The 20,477-nt window shown below is 33.8% G+C and overlaps 1 protein-coding gene across 1 annotated transcript; it reads left to right on the top strand.

The window, feature by feature from the left end:
* The first annotated feature begins 14,107 nt into the window (after nucleotides 1-14,107).
* LOC149547564 (putative flavin-containing monooxygenase 1) lies at nucleotides 14,108-16,326 on the top strand. Its single transcript, XM_089794764.1, has 5 exons — nucleotides 14,108-14,607; nucleotides 14,770-15,010; nucleotides 15,135-15,316; nucleotides 15,412-15,761; nucleotides 15,973-16,326. The coding sequence occupies exons 1-5, from the start codon at nucleotides 14,116-14,118 to the stop codon at nucleotides 16,307-16,309; spliced, it is 1,602 nt and encodes a 533-aa protein (XP_089650890.1). The 5' UTR covers nucleotides 14,108-14,115; the 3' UTR covers nucleotides 16,310-16,326.
* Nucleotides 16,327-20,477: the final 4,151 nt, after the last annotated feature.

Raw genomic sequence — 20,477 nt, 5'->3', positions numbered from 1 at the left:
TTCACATCTTGTGATAACTAAGGCCAAAAATAATGTTCTCTAAGAATGGCAATGGTCTTATCTCGACCAAAATGTCCTACCATCCCTCCATTGTGTTTCTCTTCTATCAGGTTTTCCCTCATGGAACTCCTTGGAATGCACAATTGACTACCCTTGAACAACATACCATCCTGAATCAAATAGTCTAGCCACCTAGTTCTATCTATAGCAACAGGTTCTTTACAATCCCTCCACGCTTTAGCAAAATCAGGATCCATAGGGTACAGATTCTTGAGTTCATCAAACCCAACTACTTCAAACTACATTACTGTAAGCAATAACTGTCTCCTACCCAATGCATTTGCAACCCTATTAGACCTTCCACTTCTATGTTTCAACACAAAGGTATAGCTCTGCACAAACTCTACCCACTTCAAATATCTCTGATTCAATTTACCTTGGCTATTTAGGTACTATAATGCCTGGTGATTAGTATACAAGACAAATTCTTTTGGCAATAAATAATGCCTCCATTTCTTTAAGGCCTGAACTATTGCATAGAACTCTTGATCATAAATAGAATGCTTCTTCCTTGCATCATTCAATTTTTCACTAAAATATGCAATAGGCTTACCTTCTTGGCTCAATACAGCCCCAACAGCACTGCTGCTAGCATCACAATCCACCTGGAACACCTTATTGAAATCAGGAAGTGCCAACATAGGTTGTTTTGTCACCTTCTTCTTCAGCAATTCAAAACTTCTCGTAGTTGTTGTAGTCCATTTGAACTCTTTTCTATCCCCCCTTATTGTGTCAGTCAGGGTGCACATATGCCACTAAAATTCTTAATGAACTTTTTGTAAAAACTAACCAGACCATGAAATGATCTCACCTTAGTAGCAGACCTTGGAGTGGGCCATTCTAAGATGGCTTTTACCTTCTCTGGATCCATTTTGAGACCTTCAAGTGATACAACAAACCCCAAGTAGAATAACTCTTTTTTAGCAAAGCTACACTTCTTCAAATTAATCAACAATTTCTCTTCCCTTAGCCTTTCAAGGACACTACGAATATGCAATAAATTTTCTTCCAAACTCTTGCTGAAAATTAAAATATCATCCATATAGACAATAACAAATTTTCCCAAGAATTTCGTAAGTACCTCATTCATAAGCCACATGAAGGTGCTTGGGGCGTTGGTCAATCCAAAGGGCATGACTAACCACTCATAGAGACCCTCCTTGGTCTTGAATGCAGTTTTCCATTCATCTCCTTCTCATATTTGTATCTAATGATAGAAACTCTTGAGATCTATCTTTTTGAAGTACTGAGCTCCACTCAAGCAGTCCATAACATCATCCATCCTTGGCAAAGGAAACTGATACTTGATGGTTATCCTATTTATAGCTCAAGAGTCTGTACACATTCTCCACTCTCCATCCTTCTTTGGTGCTAGTACTGCAGGTACTACACATGGAATCAAGCTCTCTCGAATCAAACCCTTCCTCAATAGCTCCTGAACTTGTCTATTTAGCTCCTCGATTCAGTAGCAGTCATCCTATGAGCAGCCTTGTTAGGAAAACTGGCTCCAAGGATTAGATCTATCTAATGATTGATTTGCCTTACTAGTGGTAACCCTTTTGGAACATTATTAGAGATGACATCTCCAAACTCACTTAATAGATCTAAAACATCAAGTGGAATTTCACTACTACCTTCCTTATCTTTTCTAGGAATCAAAGCATAACACATACGTTGATGTTTCATGCCATCTAAAAACTTTCTTCCATCAACAAGACATATCCTAGCACTACTGCATACCTTTTCACCTTCCTTTATCATGGGCTTTAGTTTGTGGTGAACTCCATCCTTTGTCAAAGAGTATGTGTTTGCATGACCATCATGTACTCCATGCCTATCAAACTGCCACAATCTTCCCAACAATAAATTGTAGACATCCATTGGAATAATATCACAGAGAACTTCATCATGGTAACTCCCAATTTTGAACATCACCAAACATTGTTCACTTACTGGGAGCTTATGGTCATCCTTCAACCAAGCAATCCGATAGGGCTAGGGGTGTTTGTCCCTCTTGAGCTTTAGCTTAGAGACCATCTCCTCTGACACCAAGTTGTCAGTGCTGCCACCATCAATGATCACATCACAACATTTATCCTCACACTTGCACCTAGTAAAAAATAGACTCCACCTTTGTCCAAGTTCAGTCTCACCACTTAGTAAGACCCTTTCATTCACTAGAACCTCTCCTCTTTTTGCATCCTCTGAATGTGATGACTATTCATCCTCATCCACATGAGCAACCCTAGCTTGACCCTTAGCTCACCTATCTGTCCTTCCTTGTCATTGATGGCATTCAAAGGCACGATGACCTTCTTCATTGCAATGAAAATAAGTACCACGAAAGCCTCCTCTTCCTGATCCTTGTCCATGCCCTCTACCTCTTCCTCTTTGATCTCCAAAGTTTTGATCACAGGAGTAGTTGAAACCCTCATTCCTCTGGTTTCTGCTAGTATCCACATCTTCATTTTTCTTTTGGGTTTCATTTCGGCCTCCAGATGACCTACCACTGCCCCTTCCTCCTTGACCGTGCCCTCTTTGCCTTCATTCAAAACTTTTGTTTAGCTTCTCTTCAACTCATAGGGTGAACTGATATGCCTCTTCAAAGCTAGTCATTCTTACTAGACTTAACTCCTCCTGAATGCTAGGTTGTAACGCACTGAGGAAATGGGAAACCTTCTCTTTATTTCCTTCTGCATGCCCTTCCTTAATAAGAAGTCGATAAAACTCATCTATATATTCCTGCTTGCTTTAACCCTTGCATCTTCTTGAACAAATCAAGCTCGTAGTCAATAGGAATGAACTGCTTCTTTAGTTTGTCCACCATGTGATCTTACCTTGTGATCTTCTCCATTCCTCTTCTATTTCTTTCCAATTGAACCTCTTGCCACTAGATTTTGGCATGGCCTTTCAATTTGGCCTTTGCAAACTTAACCCTATCTAGGTCCCTGATATCCTCATACTCAAAGTACTCCTCTAGTTCATTGATCTAGTCGATCAGCTCATTGTGTTTCAGATTTCCTAAAAATACACCCACATCAATTGTAGGTCTTTTTCCAAACTTAGTAATGGCCCTAAAAATCCTTTCCTCTTCCTGATTTAGGGCTTCCCCTTCACCTTCCCCTTCCTTTCCAATTTCTTCTTCTTCATTATCTTCCTCACTTTCATTGCCTGCAGTAACATTCGTTCCCCTATGGAGCTCCTCCTGCAATGCTTGAACCTGCCTTTGGAGGGCCCTAACCTCCTCAAGATTAACAACTCTAGCCCTTCCACCTTGCTCTCTTTGTGGAGGCATCTTCTTAACTCAAACCCACAACCACATAGTCCTGGTGCAAACTGCCTCACAGTCGGTGCTTTGTCTACACACTAAAGAAAACCTACTCTAATACTACTTGATAGGGACTCAAACCAAGACCAAAATGAACACAACAAGAAAAGAGAAAATATTATTAACTATGAAAATATGCTAGTACCCTCAGTACAAAGGGAACAGACTCCAAAACATGCCCTATGGGCTTACAATAGTATAAATCTAGAGATAACTTCTTCTTCCAGTACCTTCCCTCAAACTCCACTCTGAACTGCCTTTTACAATGACAAAAATGTTCTTAAATTTAGGAATACATTCTAGAATGTGCCAGTTGGCATCCACCACCAAAATAGAAGGCTCTAGAAGTCATGTTAGAAGTTGGTGCAAAATTAGAAGAATCTTGAAATGGTAGCCAAACTTCTGGAAGGCATAACTTTTGAACCCTAGCTCCGATTGACAAACTGTTTACATTTTCAGAAAGCTCTCAGAGTGCTCTATAGCCCTATAGACAAGCTTTGCTCATCCTCCATTTTTTGGGCCTATACAAGGTCATTTAGTGCCTCAAATCTGATTTTGAAGCGTTCTTAGGAGGTCTCCAGAAATTGAAAAACTGTAATAACTTTCTAACCGTGGAGCCTTTTGACCTAATTCTTTTTCTAGAGTGTTGTAAATTACAATTATAACCATCGCTCCAATTTACACCTTCTAAATCACCATAGTTAGGGCTCAATTACCTAATCCCCTTTTTAAGGCATTTTCACAAATTCCAAGGTGCTTAAAAACTCTAACCCAGAACACTAATAGTGGAATTGTGAGAGTTGAAACCTTTATTTGACCCAAATGTGTATCCAAAAATGCAAAGACATGAAATAGAAACTATTTCTAAGCATATATTTTTGGGTGACACAGGATTACCCTTACACTACTGGATGCTCCTACATCACTAAGAACATATTATAATGATTTATATGCGTCAAAAGGGGTTATAGGTTATACATTTCATTACAAAATATGTCTCTAGGGGCCCCAGGACCCCTAGGGACATCTTATAATCATTTATATGTATCAGAAGCGGTCATCGGATAACCTATGACCCCTTTTCACACATTTCATTACAACATATGTCTATAAGGGTCCCAGTCCATATTATAATCATAGGATAACCTATGACTCCTTTTGACACATTTGATTACAACATGTGTTTTTAGGGGTCTCAGGACCGCTAGACACATATTAGATTGTTTATATCGGTCAAAAGGGGTCATAGGGTAACCTATGACCCATTTCGACACATTTCATGACAGCATATGTCTCTAGGGGTCCCAAGACCCTAAGAACATATTATAATCATTTATACGGGTCGAAAGGGGTCATAGGATAACATATGACCCCTTTCAACACATCTCATGATAGCATATGTCTTTAGGGGTGCCTGGACCCCTAGGGACATATTAGAATCATTTATATGGGTCAAAAGGTGTTATAGGATAACCTACGACCCATTACGACACATTTCATTACAACATATGTCTTTGGGGGTCCCAAGACACTTAGGGACATATTATAGTCATTTATATGGATCAAAATTGGGTCATAGGATAACATATGATCCCTTTTGGCACATTTAATGACAACATATGTATCTAGAGGTCCCAATATAATCATTTATATGGGTCAAAAGGAGTCTTAGGATAATCTTATGACTGCTTTCAACATGTTTCATTACAACATATGTCCGTAGGGATCCTAGGACTCCTAGGAACATATTATAATCATTTATATGTGTTGAAAGGGGTCACAGGAAAACCTACAACCCCTTTTGACACATTCCATTGCAACATATGTCTCTAGGGGTTCCTTGACCACTAAGGAAATATTATAATTATTTATATGGGTCAAAAGGGGTCATAGAATAACCTATGACCTATGACCCCTTTCAACATATTTCATGACAACATATGTCTCTAGGGGTCCTAGCACCCTAGGAACATATTATAATCATTTATATGGGTCAAAAGGGGTCATAGGATACCCTATGACCCTCTTTGACACATCTCATGATGACATATGTCTCTAGGGGACCTATGACCCCTAAGGACATATTATAATCATTTATATGGGTCAAAAGGGGTCCTAGGACCCCTAGGGACATACATTATGTGTTTGAATGGGTTGAATGGGATTACAAAGTTTCATATGCCCCTTTTAACTCATTAAATAAGAAAATACATTCCTAGGGGACCTAGGAATATATATTATGTGTACAAATGAGTCGAAAGGGTAATAGAGTATCCTATGACCCCTAAGCACACTTAATGTCATCAAATGGGTCAAAAAGGGTCATAGGATATTCTAAGGTTATTTTGAGTCATTAGATCACATCATTTATGTGGTGAGGGGTTCTAGGAACTATATGCACACATGTTGTTATTGACTGGGTTAAAGAGTGTCAAAAGGTATCCTATGACCCGTTTGATCCTTTGGAACAATTATATGTATGGTTAAGGGTCCTAAAGCCTTTAAAATACATATTAAGTATCTTAAAAAGGGGTCATACTATTGTAAAAGAATTAAAAGAATTAATAATTTTTTTTTTTTTTTAAAAAGGTACCTTACTTGAGAACGGGTATCCGATTTGGAAATGGATACCCAATTTGCGAATGGGTACCCGATTAGGTTTGGTTTTGCTTTGGATGCCAACCCTCCATGGTCAATGCCAAAAACGTCCCAAAAACATGTTTTTGATGTGTTGTCGTGTGTTTCTGACTTCAACAATATAGCTAACAACTATTTTCTTATCCAAATTTGATGAAACAAAAAGGGTTTCTTGAGAATGTTCTCATCTTTCCATCAATATAATGTCTGTCAAATTATGAGTATTTTCTAATGGAGTTAGCTACAAAGTGTTGATTGACATACTGATTAAAAAATAGCTATAACTTTCAAATCGTATAAGATTTGTCAAATCCAAAAGATTTGTCACATTTTATGCTTCGACTAGTATAAGAAAAAATAAATTTAATTTTGATTTTTTTTTTTGAACTAGTTAAGGTGGTCAGCCACGAGAGTTTTTTAATTTTGAAAATAGTATAGTAGAAAATTTATAATTAATTATTTATTTGGAATTAAATTCTAAAAAATATGTGTCACATCCGAACATGAGTCTAGTTTTTATATCTATAATTATATTTAAAAATATTATCATTTGATTTTGATTAAGGTGGTAAGACATACACCTACTTTTTATTTTTGCCCTAAAATTTTTGTAGTACTACACTAAAATCCAAACTTTTGACCAATCAAATAATTTTTGTCCAGATAAGGCCTAGTAGTTTAGAAACTAGATTCAATTTCCTACACATTATTTTCTTACAAGTTTTTGATATAAAGTCCAAAACCACTCTAAAATTATGTGTCAAGTTGACATAACCCTAATTTATTTGTTTTTCACTGCAACTTATGGCCATAGTTTGGTTGACCATGATCCTACACATACCCACCTAGCTCATTAGGTGTACCAATAGTAAATAGTGAAGTGAAGAAGACCTCTGGTCTCACCCAAAAGTACAAGCAATATTTTTTCCTATGTCACCTCTGTCCATTCTAAGTACACATTATTTTTTCTATACATGATCTTCAAGTACTTCTATTGGTGATTTATCTTTTACATCATCCATTGAGCCACCATATTCCCACATCCTATGAGGGCCTAATTTGTAATCAGTACAAGTTCAAGAAAACATTTGAAGATTGTGATGAACGTACACAAGATCTTTTTCTTCTTCTTCTTCTGCTACCAAGCCTGTTGCACTTTACAAAATGTATAAAGGAATACTTGCTGCAATTTCTTTCAAATGCAGAAGCACTAAAAACCTATTTTTGCAAAATAAAAGTGAATAATATTAGTGTTTTAAAATGCGTTAATAATTAAATAAATTTCATCAATTATAATATTGATGATGTGAACATTTACTTGAGTCAACTCACAAATTGCAATATTTTGTAGTAATGGTGTTTTTCTTCTATAATTCCCCCAAAATGATTTGGATTTCATTCTCAATCCACCAAATGGAACATCTTTATAGGAAAAATCATCTAGCCCATTAATATATCTGGATATTTCGTTCTTGATTGTACTACAATCCTTTCTAGTTAGATAAACTCTATTAATGTAGGTTTTCCATCCCATGTAAATTTCATCATCTAACAATGTTCTTTTGTGAAATTTTTTTGAATTGAGTAAAAAAATTTAACAAAATGTAGATGACTATGAAGTATATTCCATTTTTTCAAATTATATTAAAAAACAATACCATGTGTCTCTTGATCAAATGATGGTTCCCCAATAATAAACATATTATTTATCTTCTCCTTGATCTGATCTAGCTTCTCAAACACATTTCCCATGCATTCTCTATCATTTTTCAAAAAGATTAAGGATTTGAAGAATACATCGATAAATTCTTGGAAGATCACTTGCTTGAACATTGCTAAAATAAAAATTGAACCGCTACCAATTATGAGATTAGAGATTTCTTCACATGCTTGGTTATTGATACTTATCGATCTATCCAAGTATCTCCCATTTAGTAGACATGTCCATTTACCTTAATGCTTGTTTTATCTTAACAATTCAGCCAACATAATACAATTTGAAGAAAATTGTGTTTTGACACACCTTAGAAATAGTTGCAAAGAAGCTTTTTCATCTCTCTACCAAGACTTATCTTGATGAGGATCTTACTAGATCACAAGTGACAAAACTTAAGTAGGCTCAAGTTCTTGTTATGGGTACGTGATAGGAGGGTAAGTGGGCAGTGATCAGAAACCTCAAGGCAGTGATTCGAGATAATTATCCTACAGATTGGGACTCAAGGTTGGCCTCTAAGGCTATTTGATGTGCATAGTCTATACAACTTCACCACACGCATATCCTTGCTCTCTCTCTCTCTCTCTCTCTCTCTCTCTCTCTCTCTCTCTCTCTCTCTCTCTCTCTCTCTCTCTCTCTCTCTCTCTCTCTCTCTCTTCTTTTCTTGTTCCTTGACTTTGTTCTTGTTCTTTCACAAATACCATTTGGTGTTCTTTTATTGACACCATTTGGTGTTCCATCTAGTGCTATTGTATTGGTTGTAAACTTCCAATCCTATAGACCCATGTTGTGGTCTCTCATCGGGCATTAATATATTTATCTTATCTTATGTATATCATGTGATATAGAGTGATTTATAATAAAATGTTGCATATTTTTTATACCTACAACTACATCACAAATCATTAAGAAACAAGTTGATGCATGAGTAGCATAAGGTGTCTGAATAATGTTTGGAAAATCAGCTTCAATCCACCTTGTTCCCAAAACATTGTTTGAAGCATTATCAATTATAACTTGTACAACACTATTTCTCCCTAGGTCTATTCAATTGTTTCTTAGAAATGATCGACTAAATATGTTACATCTTTCACATGACCTGAAGTATCATGTGATTTGATAAACATTATTCCATTTGGTGAAGAAATAAGGATACTAATAAATTCTCTACATGTAATGATAGTCCATCCATCTAAAACTATGGAAACATATGTATATGACCAACTACCTCAAAATTCTTGTAGCCTTTACTCAATGCATTTATTCTCATCATCTAGATGAATAGTATAGAATATTTCATAACTTGGAGGCACATATCCTTTATGCACATTATTGACCATACTTATAACCTTTTTCTATAAAGAATCATAACTATAGTGAATGACATTGTGGAATTAGAGAAAATTCTTCTAATTGCTACATCTAAACTCTTTCTATTTGTAGCAACAAACATTTTTGGAATTTGAGATTCATAAATAGAAGTAGAAGAACCACCTAAAAGGCATGGCATCCCTTGTTGAAAATCTTTTGATTTCTTTTGAATAGGTATAGAGGTGTTTGCACTTTTGTAATTTGTTGAATTGTTGGTGGGTATAGTTCGATATTATGGTTAAATTTAACTACACCTTTCTTATGGTGATAGAGTATATAAAATAGCACATCCACAATAAAAATTGTTTGGCATTATGCTCCCCAAAGACTTTGCATAGGGAGTAGATGTTGACCTAGATTGGTTCGATCAAATTAAACCAAGGAATGGTGAGAGACATCCTTCATCATGTCCCATCAAATATTTTCAACCAATTTTTATTTAGCCAAGCTGAGGCCTTACCCTTATACTATTCAAACTACTTCTTGGCCTCTACTACACTCACTACTTGGGCATGCTTCTCCCTATTCAGGATTTAGAATGCATTTCTTACTGAATCTTCATCAAAGCAGGCCAAAGGTTCACCCATTGTCAATGTCACCATCGATGAAATTTACTTGTAACACTTTGCAAAAAAATATCATCACCTCTGAACTTTGTAAGGAGTTTCGAAAGTAGCTTTCTTGGACTAGTCTAGAGACGAAGAGATGTGTAGTGAACTTTTCTATTCTTTCTTCCTAGGACCTTATGTTCTCCTACATCTCTCATAGCTCATCCCACTCACCAATATCTATGTCTATAAAATACTTCAGCATGGATTCTCAATCTTGGATTCTTTAAGCACCATAGCCGTCTTATACTTCATTGCTAGAGGGATATTCTCTATCTAGCATTTAGCCTTTGTCTTCCTCCTAGTGGGTGCAAAGGGCCCTACCTTATTCATATATTATTACAATGTATTTTTGGTACAAGAAACTATATTCATATAATTTAACATAATAATTCATCTATGGAGAATGAACATAACACTTAACATTCATTGCACAAATATAATTATGTAGCTCTCAAGTAAAACCTATTGACACTTGTTAGTGGTTTGAAATAATCTTTCTCATGAAAATGAATGGAACATTTATCCAATACATCCAGGCGATGTTCGCAAGGTTGAAGTATCAGACCTTCCCAAAAGCTCAACCATGTAGTATCGCTCTAGTTTAATGCACTTAATCATAGAAGCTTTTGAAGATTAATCCAAGGTTAAGCCCATTTAAATTGTTAATATATTTATGAAACCTTCAACAAGCATTTCAAGCTATGAACCATAAATAGAAGATATTAATAAATAGATTTGGAAAAGTTCTCCCTCTAGACGCAGTAGCATATTCCTTGTCACATGTTTCAGCGATGTGCATCTAAATTGAATTAAAAGATATTTAGTTGTTAGGCTTCCCCTTTGAAGTTAATTGTAATTGGGAATAGTCTCATGCCTAAAAATAATCGTTAATAAATTGTTTTGAGACTACTAGTAAATGGTTTCAAGTAATGGTTTTAGATGATGGTTGATACTTGTCCCATACTATATGATACAAATAAAACCAACAACAAGCTTTTCGGATTTCTCGTACTCCATTAAGAGAATTGATATAAATATGGTTTCTTGTACCAACAACACATATTCCTCGATCATACACATTTCAAAATTTAAATATCATGCATGTGTATTTCAAATTTTGTGTTTTTTGATCTTGCAACCACTTTTCTAACTAACTAGTTGGTGTACTTACCAAGAAAAGAGATTCATTTTTTAAAAAAAATTCCCTAGTATTAAGCACATTTTGATAAATGTTGGATAGTTCATCCAAAATATGTAAACAATGCATTTATGCAAAATGGAAAATGTGCTATTTATGACAATGATGGGAGCAAGAAACTTGAACATGTAGAAGTTCAAATGATAAAGAACCATATTTTTTCTTTGAGAGGATACGTATTTGCTTCTCTTCCCAATTTGTAGTTGCACCTTTCAATAAAGTACATAGAATAGTTCAATAATAATTAACCTTCAAGGGCATCATTCAAGATGCCTCCAAGCTATGGAATCTAAGATGTTGAAAACTTGTGTATGTTGATTTGAATTTACCATTCGAGAAAAAAATAGTAAATGGTTTTCCAAATATAGTAGATTCCAATAGAAAGTGTGAGGTGTACATTTTGTATAAGAAACATAAGTTTCCCTTTCAATCAGGGGGAAGGCACACCATTGAAGTTGGCGAATACCTATTTAGTACTTCACACTATGAAAACCACTTCTAATGGGAAGAGTACTTATTTCATGACTTGAGCCACAAAACACAGGTTTCTTTTAGAGTTACCACAACTTGCATAGACAAATTTCAACTTTCCCTCCTAAAATATGTGGCAAAATTACATCTATAATTAATTACAACTATTGAATAAATGATCTTTTTAAGAATATTCTATTTAAAACTATCATATAATTGCATTTCTAAAAACAATATTGTGTGTATTCTCAAAAATTAAAATTTTTGCCCCAAACCAGAATTAAGGTAACAAAAATATGAACTAAATGATTTGAAATAGATTTAATTGAAAACATGGAGTAAGAAGCATATAGTTTCATGATTCTTGTTCATCCATGAACCTAAACTAACTAAAGGCATCAATTATGGCACACATTTAGTGCCAAATAAATAAGAAAGAAAGAAAATGATTGTAATGAGCATATAGTTTTTTCGTTCAATTAATGAGAAAATTATTAGAAATAATAATTAATGTTCATTTCTATAAATATAAGTCTAACACAAAATGGAGGGCATTAGCTAACTAATTTATAATTGGGGAGTCATGGTGTAGTTATTCTAAACTTACAAAATAAAAGATGTTTAGGAGTCTAACTTAAAATGTTGCACAAAAGGACCCAAAGTGCATCCAAATTTCTCTATACCTTTTTTTACAAATATATGTTTTAAAAAAATCAAATTGAATATTTAACATTTTATAAAATAAAAACTCCACCTATAAACTAACAAATGGACTTTTAGTTATACATCCATATTCTTTAGATGTACCTTTATGGGTTTGGGATACAATCCATTAAAACCATGAGGACCAAGATAAGCCACAAGTGTTTTTGTGCCTCAATTTCCTTAAGTTATTTCAGCAGCAATTTCATTGTAAGTGATCAAAAATATCATCTTGCAAGTTTGACAACCAAATCTCTCTCACCATTTAAAGCTTAGATGCCCATTATCTAAGCCTATTATGCAAGGTCATGTGGGCATTCAAGCAGAGCACAATAATTAGTAGTTTTGTGTGTTTCCAAAATTTTATGTATCTAACAAAGGGGAACACCCACTCTTCCCTTTGTGCTTGAGTACCATGGGATCACTAGGGAAAAAATCACTATTGAGTAGAGCATACGTTTAGTGACAACGGTGCACTTCATGGCAATGGACATCCACACCACGACCGTTTTTTGGTGTGATAAAAATAAGGTGGATCATTTTTCCACTTGTATAATTATGCCAACTAATTATTATTACCAATCAATTGTGTGTTCCATATAATTTTATAATCTTATGTAATATAGAAGGTGAAATCATCCCAATAGAAATTAGAGTTTTAAATGTTCACAATATGTAGTTTCAAGTTCTTATTTATTTTAATCTCCATTATAAATGCTATTATAACTAGGCGAAAGCTAGGCAATGGAAATAAACTTTTAAATCATTTAAATACAATGTATGTTACAATATACATTGCTAGTACCACCTCTTAACTCACAAAAATAAAAATCTTAACATTCACATTATTGAAGAAATGATAAAAAATATATTAAAGATTATATATTATTATATTAATTACCTTTAATTTATGAGTATGCAATAATGGATAAAGAAATGCTATTAATCAAATCTCTATTTTAATAGATGTAAGTATGTGAGAGAGAGAAAGAAAGTTTATTTAATGAGAAAAGTAAAGAACATCACATCTACCTATACAACTGATAATATGACTGATAAACACTTTTACTAATTTTAAGATAAATCAAAATATATTTCAGGCAAATAATTTAATTTTTAAAAAATAAAAGAATTAAGGAGCCTATTTTTTTATATCTTACTAAAAAGTAATTTTAAAGAAGTTTTAAATACAATAAAAATAGCATTACAGTATAGAGCAGCAGGCTGCTAATTCGGAAAGCCGAAGTGCCCCCCAACATCAATTGAAAAGTTCAAGACATCTCAGAACAGTAGATTAGGGAATCAGATAAACAACTGGCTTTGAAGATATCACGCAAACGGGGTCCACTAATAGTCACAAATAATTACAAATCCGTTGAACAACTTCTCGTATCATAATTGAAATCATGTATTTAAACCTTTTCCCCACGTTTTCAAGCGAGATGATAATATTGTATTTTAAATATTTTAGCAGCATTCAGAATTGAGGCGAAGAGCTTAAACAAAACTAATGGTGAGTGGTGAATACTATATATAATTATCACTGTCTTTCCACGTTATATATGTAGTTATCACCGTCTTTCCACGTTTCCATTGTTCACTGAATAAAGTAAAATATATGTGGATGAATACGCCCCACCTGAATGAAGTAAATTGGATAACTATTTATGAAATGAAAAGAAAATTAAAATCAAAATGCATGTGATGATGGTCGGAACGAAATCTGGTGTTATTTATTAGTCTTAAAGTCCTATAGAGGAAATCGGGTGATGCGGATTCTTCCTTTCGTCATATCACTTTTAGAGATCCTGTAATGTCTTTTCACCACATTTTATGATTATAAATTATTTTATAAATGATTGTATTGACACTTATTCATTAAAAAATCTTAGTGCAAACTTTATCAAAGTGGGTGTACAATCTACCCTGTACAATGTTGATTTATTTATTTATTCATAATTATTATTCTTGTATTAAGACTATATAACAAGTTTCTCAGATATTTTATCTTATCTAGCAGCTTATGGTCATGGCTAGTCGCAAAGGGGTTTCTTCTCAGGAAGTAGAGAGTTGTAATGGGTATAGGCAAAAGAAGGTGGGTATTGTGGGAGCAGGATTGAGTGGGATTCTAGCAACTAAATACTTAGTGAGTATAGGCTTGAAACCTATTGTATTTGAAGCCAAAGAAGCAATAGGGGGAGTGTGGAGAGAAACATTTGCATCAACAAAATTGCAGACCCCTCGCCAAGCTTTCCAATTCACTGATTTTCTATGGCCTGACCATGTGACCGCCATCTTACCCAATCACTCCCAAGTTATGGATTACTTCAACAGTTATGCAAACCATTTTAGGCTGCTAGATTACATTCAGTTCAACTCCAATGTGGTGGAGATTCGATACAGTGGGAAACGAAGTGGTGCATCTGCTGGATTGTGGGGTAACAATGGAGGCCCTTATGACGATGCTGAGGTCTGGGAAGTTGGTGTGGTAAAAAGCAATACAGATTTCATCCAGGTAGCCTTTTGTAACTATAATATATTTCTTTTTTCATTTTGCCATCTAGTTCCCATCATAGAGCTCTTTTTCTAGTAGGGTTTATCTAGAGCAGAATTAACGTATTTATCCTTTGTTTTTACATGTCTACTGACGAGGTTTTTCTTTGAGATTTTTTTTCAGTGGCATCATTTTGACTTCTTGATCTTATGCATTGGCAAATATGGGGGTCTACCAAAAATCCCATTGTTTCCTCCAAACAAAGGATCAGAAGTATTCCACGGAAAAGTCTTGCATACGATGGACTACTCTGCTTTAAATGAAAAAGAAGCTAATGAAACTGTCAAAGGAAAGAGAATTGTGATTATTGGATCTCAGAAATCAGCAATAGATCTTGCTGTAGAATGTGCAGAGGCAAATAAAGGTTTAATATATGTGAACTAGATATTATAAATGCTTTTTGGAGTCAACTGTAGAGGGTAAATTAACCAAATTAGAAAACTATAAATGTTTTTTTGGTGTACATGATAATTGTTTGATGTTTGCAGGAGAAAATTGCCCTCCATGTACAGTGGTGTTTAGGAAAGCTTACTGGTTTATCCCTGAGGATTATTTGGTCGGGGGAGTGCACATAGCATATTTGTATGGCACACGCTTCTCACAACTTTTACTCCCCAAACCGGCTCAGGGTTTTCTGCTGAACTCACTATCATACATATTGGCTCCATTGGTAATTCCACTTTTCTGTTAAACATTTTTTCAGCATATATTTGAAGATTCAAATTTATCCTTCAAATCAATTAACATTCTTGATGTTTCCAACAGAGGTGGGCAGTGTCGAAATTTGTAGAGCTATCCTTGCTCTGGAAATTTCCATTGAAAAAGTATGGGCTTGTTCCAGACATGAACTTTTTGCAGACAATTAGCTCTTGCAGCATAAGTTTATTTCCTAACAATTTTTTTTCAAAAGTAGAGGAAGGCCTTATACGATTTCGAAAATCGTCTAGTTGGAGTTTTTCTGAAACGGGCATTGTATTAGCTGATGGAACAAATGTAGAAGCTGATGTTGTGGTTCTGGCTACTGGTTATGATGGAGACCAGAAATTAAAGACTCTTCTTTCAAAAGAATTTGGAGATGATTTTGACAAATCAGGCGCTGCACTTTCTTTGTACAGGTATTGAAAACAAAAGTTTATTTTAATATGATAATAATTGTAGAATGAAATAATTTTAATTTAAGAATTCTATTAGATATATGAGATTTCTATCAGATTAAAGTATGATTTCTTATTAAATAAATATTATTCCCGTTTTTAAAAAAAAACAAACTGGTTGTTTTTGAAAACCATTTATTGAAGAATTTTTCATAATGCTGTTTAACTGTAGGGGGCTAATTCACCCACACATTCCTCAAATGGCAATTCTTGGGTACTCTGAGGGCTTATCAAATATGCACACTTCAGAAATACGTGCCCAGTGGTTGGCTCATTTTCTATCCAACAAAATAAATTTGCCAAGTATAAAGGAAATGGAGGAAACTACAAAAGATCTTCGAAAACATCTTAAGAGACTCACACCATGTTTTTGGAAAACTTGTGTTTTTCAAATTTTAGAAAGTGACAATATTTGTAAAGACATGGGAAGAAACCCAATGCGAAAGGGGAATTGGTACAATGACTTTTTCTCTCCACATTCTAACATGGACTATGGAATGGAGAATTGAAAGTTCCTCTCTGTTAGGAAGGGCATTTGTTCTCTTTCCTATTCATAGAGGCTCCATTAAATATAAGCATTAATAAAGCAATGTGTGTTAGACAAACATTGTGTTTAAATACCATGAATAAAATTTTATGAATTGATTTTTATAAAAATTTAGAAAATAGTGTGATTTGTGAAACACAGAGATTTACTTTACAAGATTTAAATTTTGGGGAATTCGTAAAGATTAATGAAAACCATTCACATAAACATTCTAATCAAAGGGAGTTGAACAGGTAAACAAATCTAAATAACAAATCAATAGTGTTCAAGTATACAATTAATTATTCTATGTACCAAAAAAGTCAAATAGAATATGCAAAAGAATTAACTGTAACAATACATGACTTTAGATTTATGTGAAGAAACTTCTTTCCACCAATAAAGTGACCATAAAAGATATATCAAATTTGTATTAGACCAATAAAATTTATAAAATCTATTTTATTCCAGCTATATCCTAACTATATAATAATTTTTATTCTCCACAATGCATTATAACTTCTCTTTAAAAATATTCTAATAAATAGATCAACAAAAATAAGAAATCATAAGCATTTATAATAAGCTAATTGGCATTGACAGCATGGTTTTCACAACAAAATCCTATCCCCAAAATGCAAAGGATCATGAATCATGGATAAAAACCAAACAACAATAATTTAATTGCTTCCATAAATTCCAAGAGGTATCACTCATAAGAATAACACTTTTCAATGAAAAATACTAAGTAATGTTCAATGTGTATGGCTTTTATAGGTAATCCCACATCATTAAATTTTTACTTGCATGCTATGGAAAATTTCTTCGTAGGAAAAGCTTATCAAAGCTTATTAGTTTATTTATATACTTTAGATTTGTAGTCATATTTTAGATAGCTACATTGGCTATCAGTGTTGTGTAATGTTTATTTAATAATTGATTATTATTGTTGTTGATGCAACTAGTCATCATAACTCCAAATGATATTGATAAACTTGAAGATATTTTCATACTTTTCAATCGAATCATTAAGTTTTCAAAAAGATTTTGTTTTACAACTTGGTGGCATATATCAAACTTCCAAATGATTGTCTTCACCTTTTGTTGTGCGATTCGTATGAAGATATTCTCTAAAATTTGTGATAAGAGAATCTCACACAAAAAGTAAATATGAATGGGTTATTGTATGTTTATATTCTTCCTTATATTCTTAAATGGTATTTTAATACTCATCTTTTTTTCTTTTTTTTGTAGTAGCTAAATTAGTAGGTGCATCAATTTTTATTTGATTTGGTCAACTTTTTAATCAATTTTTTTTTTTTTTTTTTTTTTTTTTAGACTGCAGGAATTGGTGCAACACGGCCCCCCTATAAACTGTGGTGCGCTTGGTAAACTTTTTAACGTGACCGGTAGCGCTGGCATGACATGCCCACCGGTACCACGAGGACAGGGGAGACTAGAACCCATGACCAACCGCCTGCAACAGGGAAGATTTAGCCAACCGAGCTAGGGCCCCCGCCCTTTTAATCAATTTTTATTGATAACATAGGCATTGCTATATATTTTTAGTTCTTTTGTTGAACTAGTTAAAGCATTGAAGATAAAATTTCTTCAAGAACATGTTGTGATATCTCTCCCATTTGATTTATGTAAGTCATCTCGATGGATGCTACCTTGATGATCTTGCTTTGCAAGTGATCATGATTGGGACCTATGAGTGGTCTACACCCTTGAGATGATTTGATTATATTGTTGTTTTAGCTTGTTGTTTATGCTTTTGCCAAATTTACGAGATTATGATGTATTAGATGGTTTCACTGAGGTTGTGCCATTGGTTTCCTGGATAGATAAGTGTTACAATGTTGTTTCATGATTACCTTGAGATGTGTGCAGTGATTGCACTATATATTATTGTCCTGTTGCACTAGACTAGGTTACTGCAATAGTGTTTACTCATGTGTTTGACCATGCTGACTTATATGTTTATGGGTATATGACAGAATTTATTGCATTATGGTTGATGTATTTGTACTACAAATATCCTTATCATTCTTAGAACAAATTTTTATTATGTTACAAATAAATGATTTGAACAAATTATTTTAATTAAATTAATTAAATGATTATTTATGCAATTTCATGTACTGTTGCTTCAACTATGTTTTTAATCATGCATCTACCCTTGATCTGGTTGTTTATTGTGCATGACTTACATCCTTATTAGTGGCATATGGAGTTAGTGATTTGATTGTTCATATTGAGCCAATGTTGCCCATCTAATTAATTGGTAAATCTGGATTCATTATGCATTTGTCATTAGATGTGTGAGTGTATTTGTGCATTTATGAATCCGCAGTGGTCATTGATTATTTAATTATTGTAATTTAATAATTTAAGGGGAATTTTATTATTTGATTTAATCTTTATTTTATTGTCGGCTACTTTGTTGTAGTTGAATTCTAAACAATTAGAATTCCTTGATTTATTTGGGTTAAGAGGTCAATTGGTTATTAAGTTATCTTAATAACTTAATTTATAAGTCACCTTGGAAAAGTGCTTGTATTGGTAAAAATTAATTTTATTGTTCACTTTTACTTTGTTATTTCATGCTTGGAAATTTTTTGCTAAAACCTCTTCAGGCCATTTTCTTCTTTGCCTCATTGGGTGACATTGGCTTGACAGAGCATTGCAAGGTTGGTTGTGTTGGATTCATAGCAGGGAGTTGCTATGTTGACCATTTCAGTGCATTTGGTAGGTCTTTTACTTATTTCTCATTTTAGCCCTTTTGATTGCAAGGTAGGATCCTCTCGTTCTATGTTTTATATTCATTTAACATCTATTTTTTGTTGCTAAATGTTAGGGAGTAGATAACTAGTGTTCCCTTTTATTTTCATGCAATTCCCTTACATGGTTAGGCATGTGTGAGTATTTTAAGTTTTTAGCATATGGGTTTGGGGGTTTTCCTATTGTTATGCGATTGGAATTTCGTGAAGTGTCCAAATCCATGATTTTATTTGAAAAGTGTGATGTTGGGTGGATTCAAACCAATGAGTTTTAATTTCATCATTTTATTTGATGTTTGAATGTGTTTTTGGCATCATCTTGTTTTGCATGCCATCTATTTTTGGCTCATTTTTTGGTTTGGTCTATTTGGAGATTGGATCTTGTAGACCTTACCTTATCAATTGGGACTATGGAATTGGAATGGTTATAGTACATTCTAGGGTATTTTGTTTCCTGATCTGAGCTCATGTCTCTGTATTAGATTTTGTGGACTTGTGTCATTTCTAAACTCACCAATTTATTCTTGCCTTTTTATTCTTGCCTCATTTTTGTGTCACCAATATTTGGTTGGGGTTTTGACAATTTCTTCTTGGATCACAGAAATGGATTATATTACATGTTTCCTTTACTATTGTGCTTCTACTTCATGGATATTGAGATTTGTGTGGAATCCATACTCCTAGATTTAGGTTGGTTGAGTGAGTTCAAGATGCTTGGCAATTTATTGCAGTATTGGGATTCATGTAGAATCCATACTCCTAGATATAGACCGATTGAGTGATATTTTTATACTTATTGTTGGAATGATTAATGGGAAACAAGATACAGGGGGTGAATCAGGATGTTAAACATTAACTTGCAAATACTATTTACTGAGTTCACACCTAATTCACCTTATTATTCTCAAATGTTACATAAAAACTTTAATCTTGAAAACATAACATCTATGAAAGATTCAATAGATAACACAAATGACTTGGTAACCTAGAAACATTTCAATGTGAAGGTAAAACTAGGGTGGGAATAAAACCCACAAATATTCACTATTGTAACAATAAATTCAACATATTAGGGTTATAATGTTTGATCATAATATATGATCAACCCTATGAGGGGTCTTCCTTGTTAAAAGATTCAAGATTGTTAAGTCCTACTATATTAAAGAATTTTGCACTTACAATCAAGTAAGGACTCTATTAGGAGATTTACAAAGATCTATTAGGATCACTCGGTTAAGCGATTTTCCCTGATTCAATCTTGTTAGAAATTGATTCAGTAGCTAACCCTCAGTTTTCTCTGTAAGTTATTTTGGATCTTCTCTTTACAATGTCTTGATTTGATCTCTTAATCTGATATCTTCATTTAAT

Source organism: Cupressus sempervirens, chromosome 7 (assembly GCF_028749045.1).
Source record: "Cupressus sempervirens isolate cs-2001-9-10 chromosome 7, ASM2874904v1, whole genome shotgun sequence".
Lineage (NCBI taxonomy): Eukaryota > Viridiplantae > Streptophyta > Pinopsida > Cupressales > Cupressaceae > Cupressus > Cupressus sempervirens.
The sequence above is the reverse complement of the archived record's forward strand: the minus strand, read 5'-3'. Positions and strand labels throughout refer to the sequence as shown.

Excerpts from the sequence above, each read along its gene's own strand:
- LOC149547564 (XM_089794764.1), top strand. The coding sequence starts at position 14,116 with ATGGTCATGGCTAGTCGCAAAGGGGTTTCTTCTCAGGAAGTAGAGAGT. Across the intron at positions 14,608-14,769 it reads GCAATACAGATTTCATCCAG|TGGCATCATTTTGACTTCTT; the intron begins GTAGCCTTTTGT and ends ATTTTTTTTCAG. Across the intron at positions 15,762-15,972 it reads GCTGCACTTTCTTTGTACAG|GGGGCTAATTCACCCACACA; the intron begins GTATTGAAAACA and ends GTTTAACTGTAG.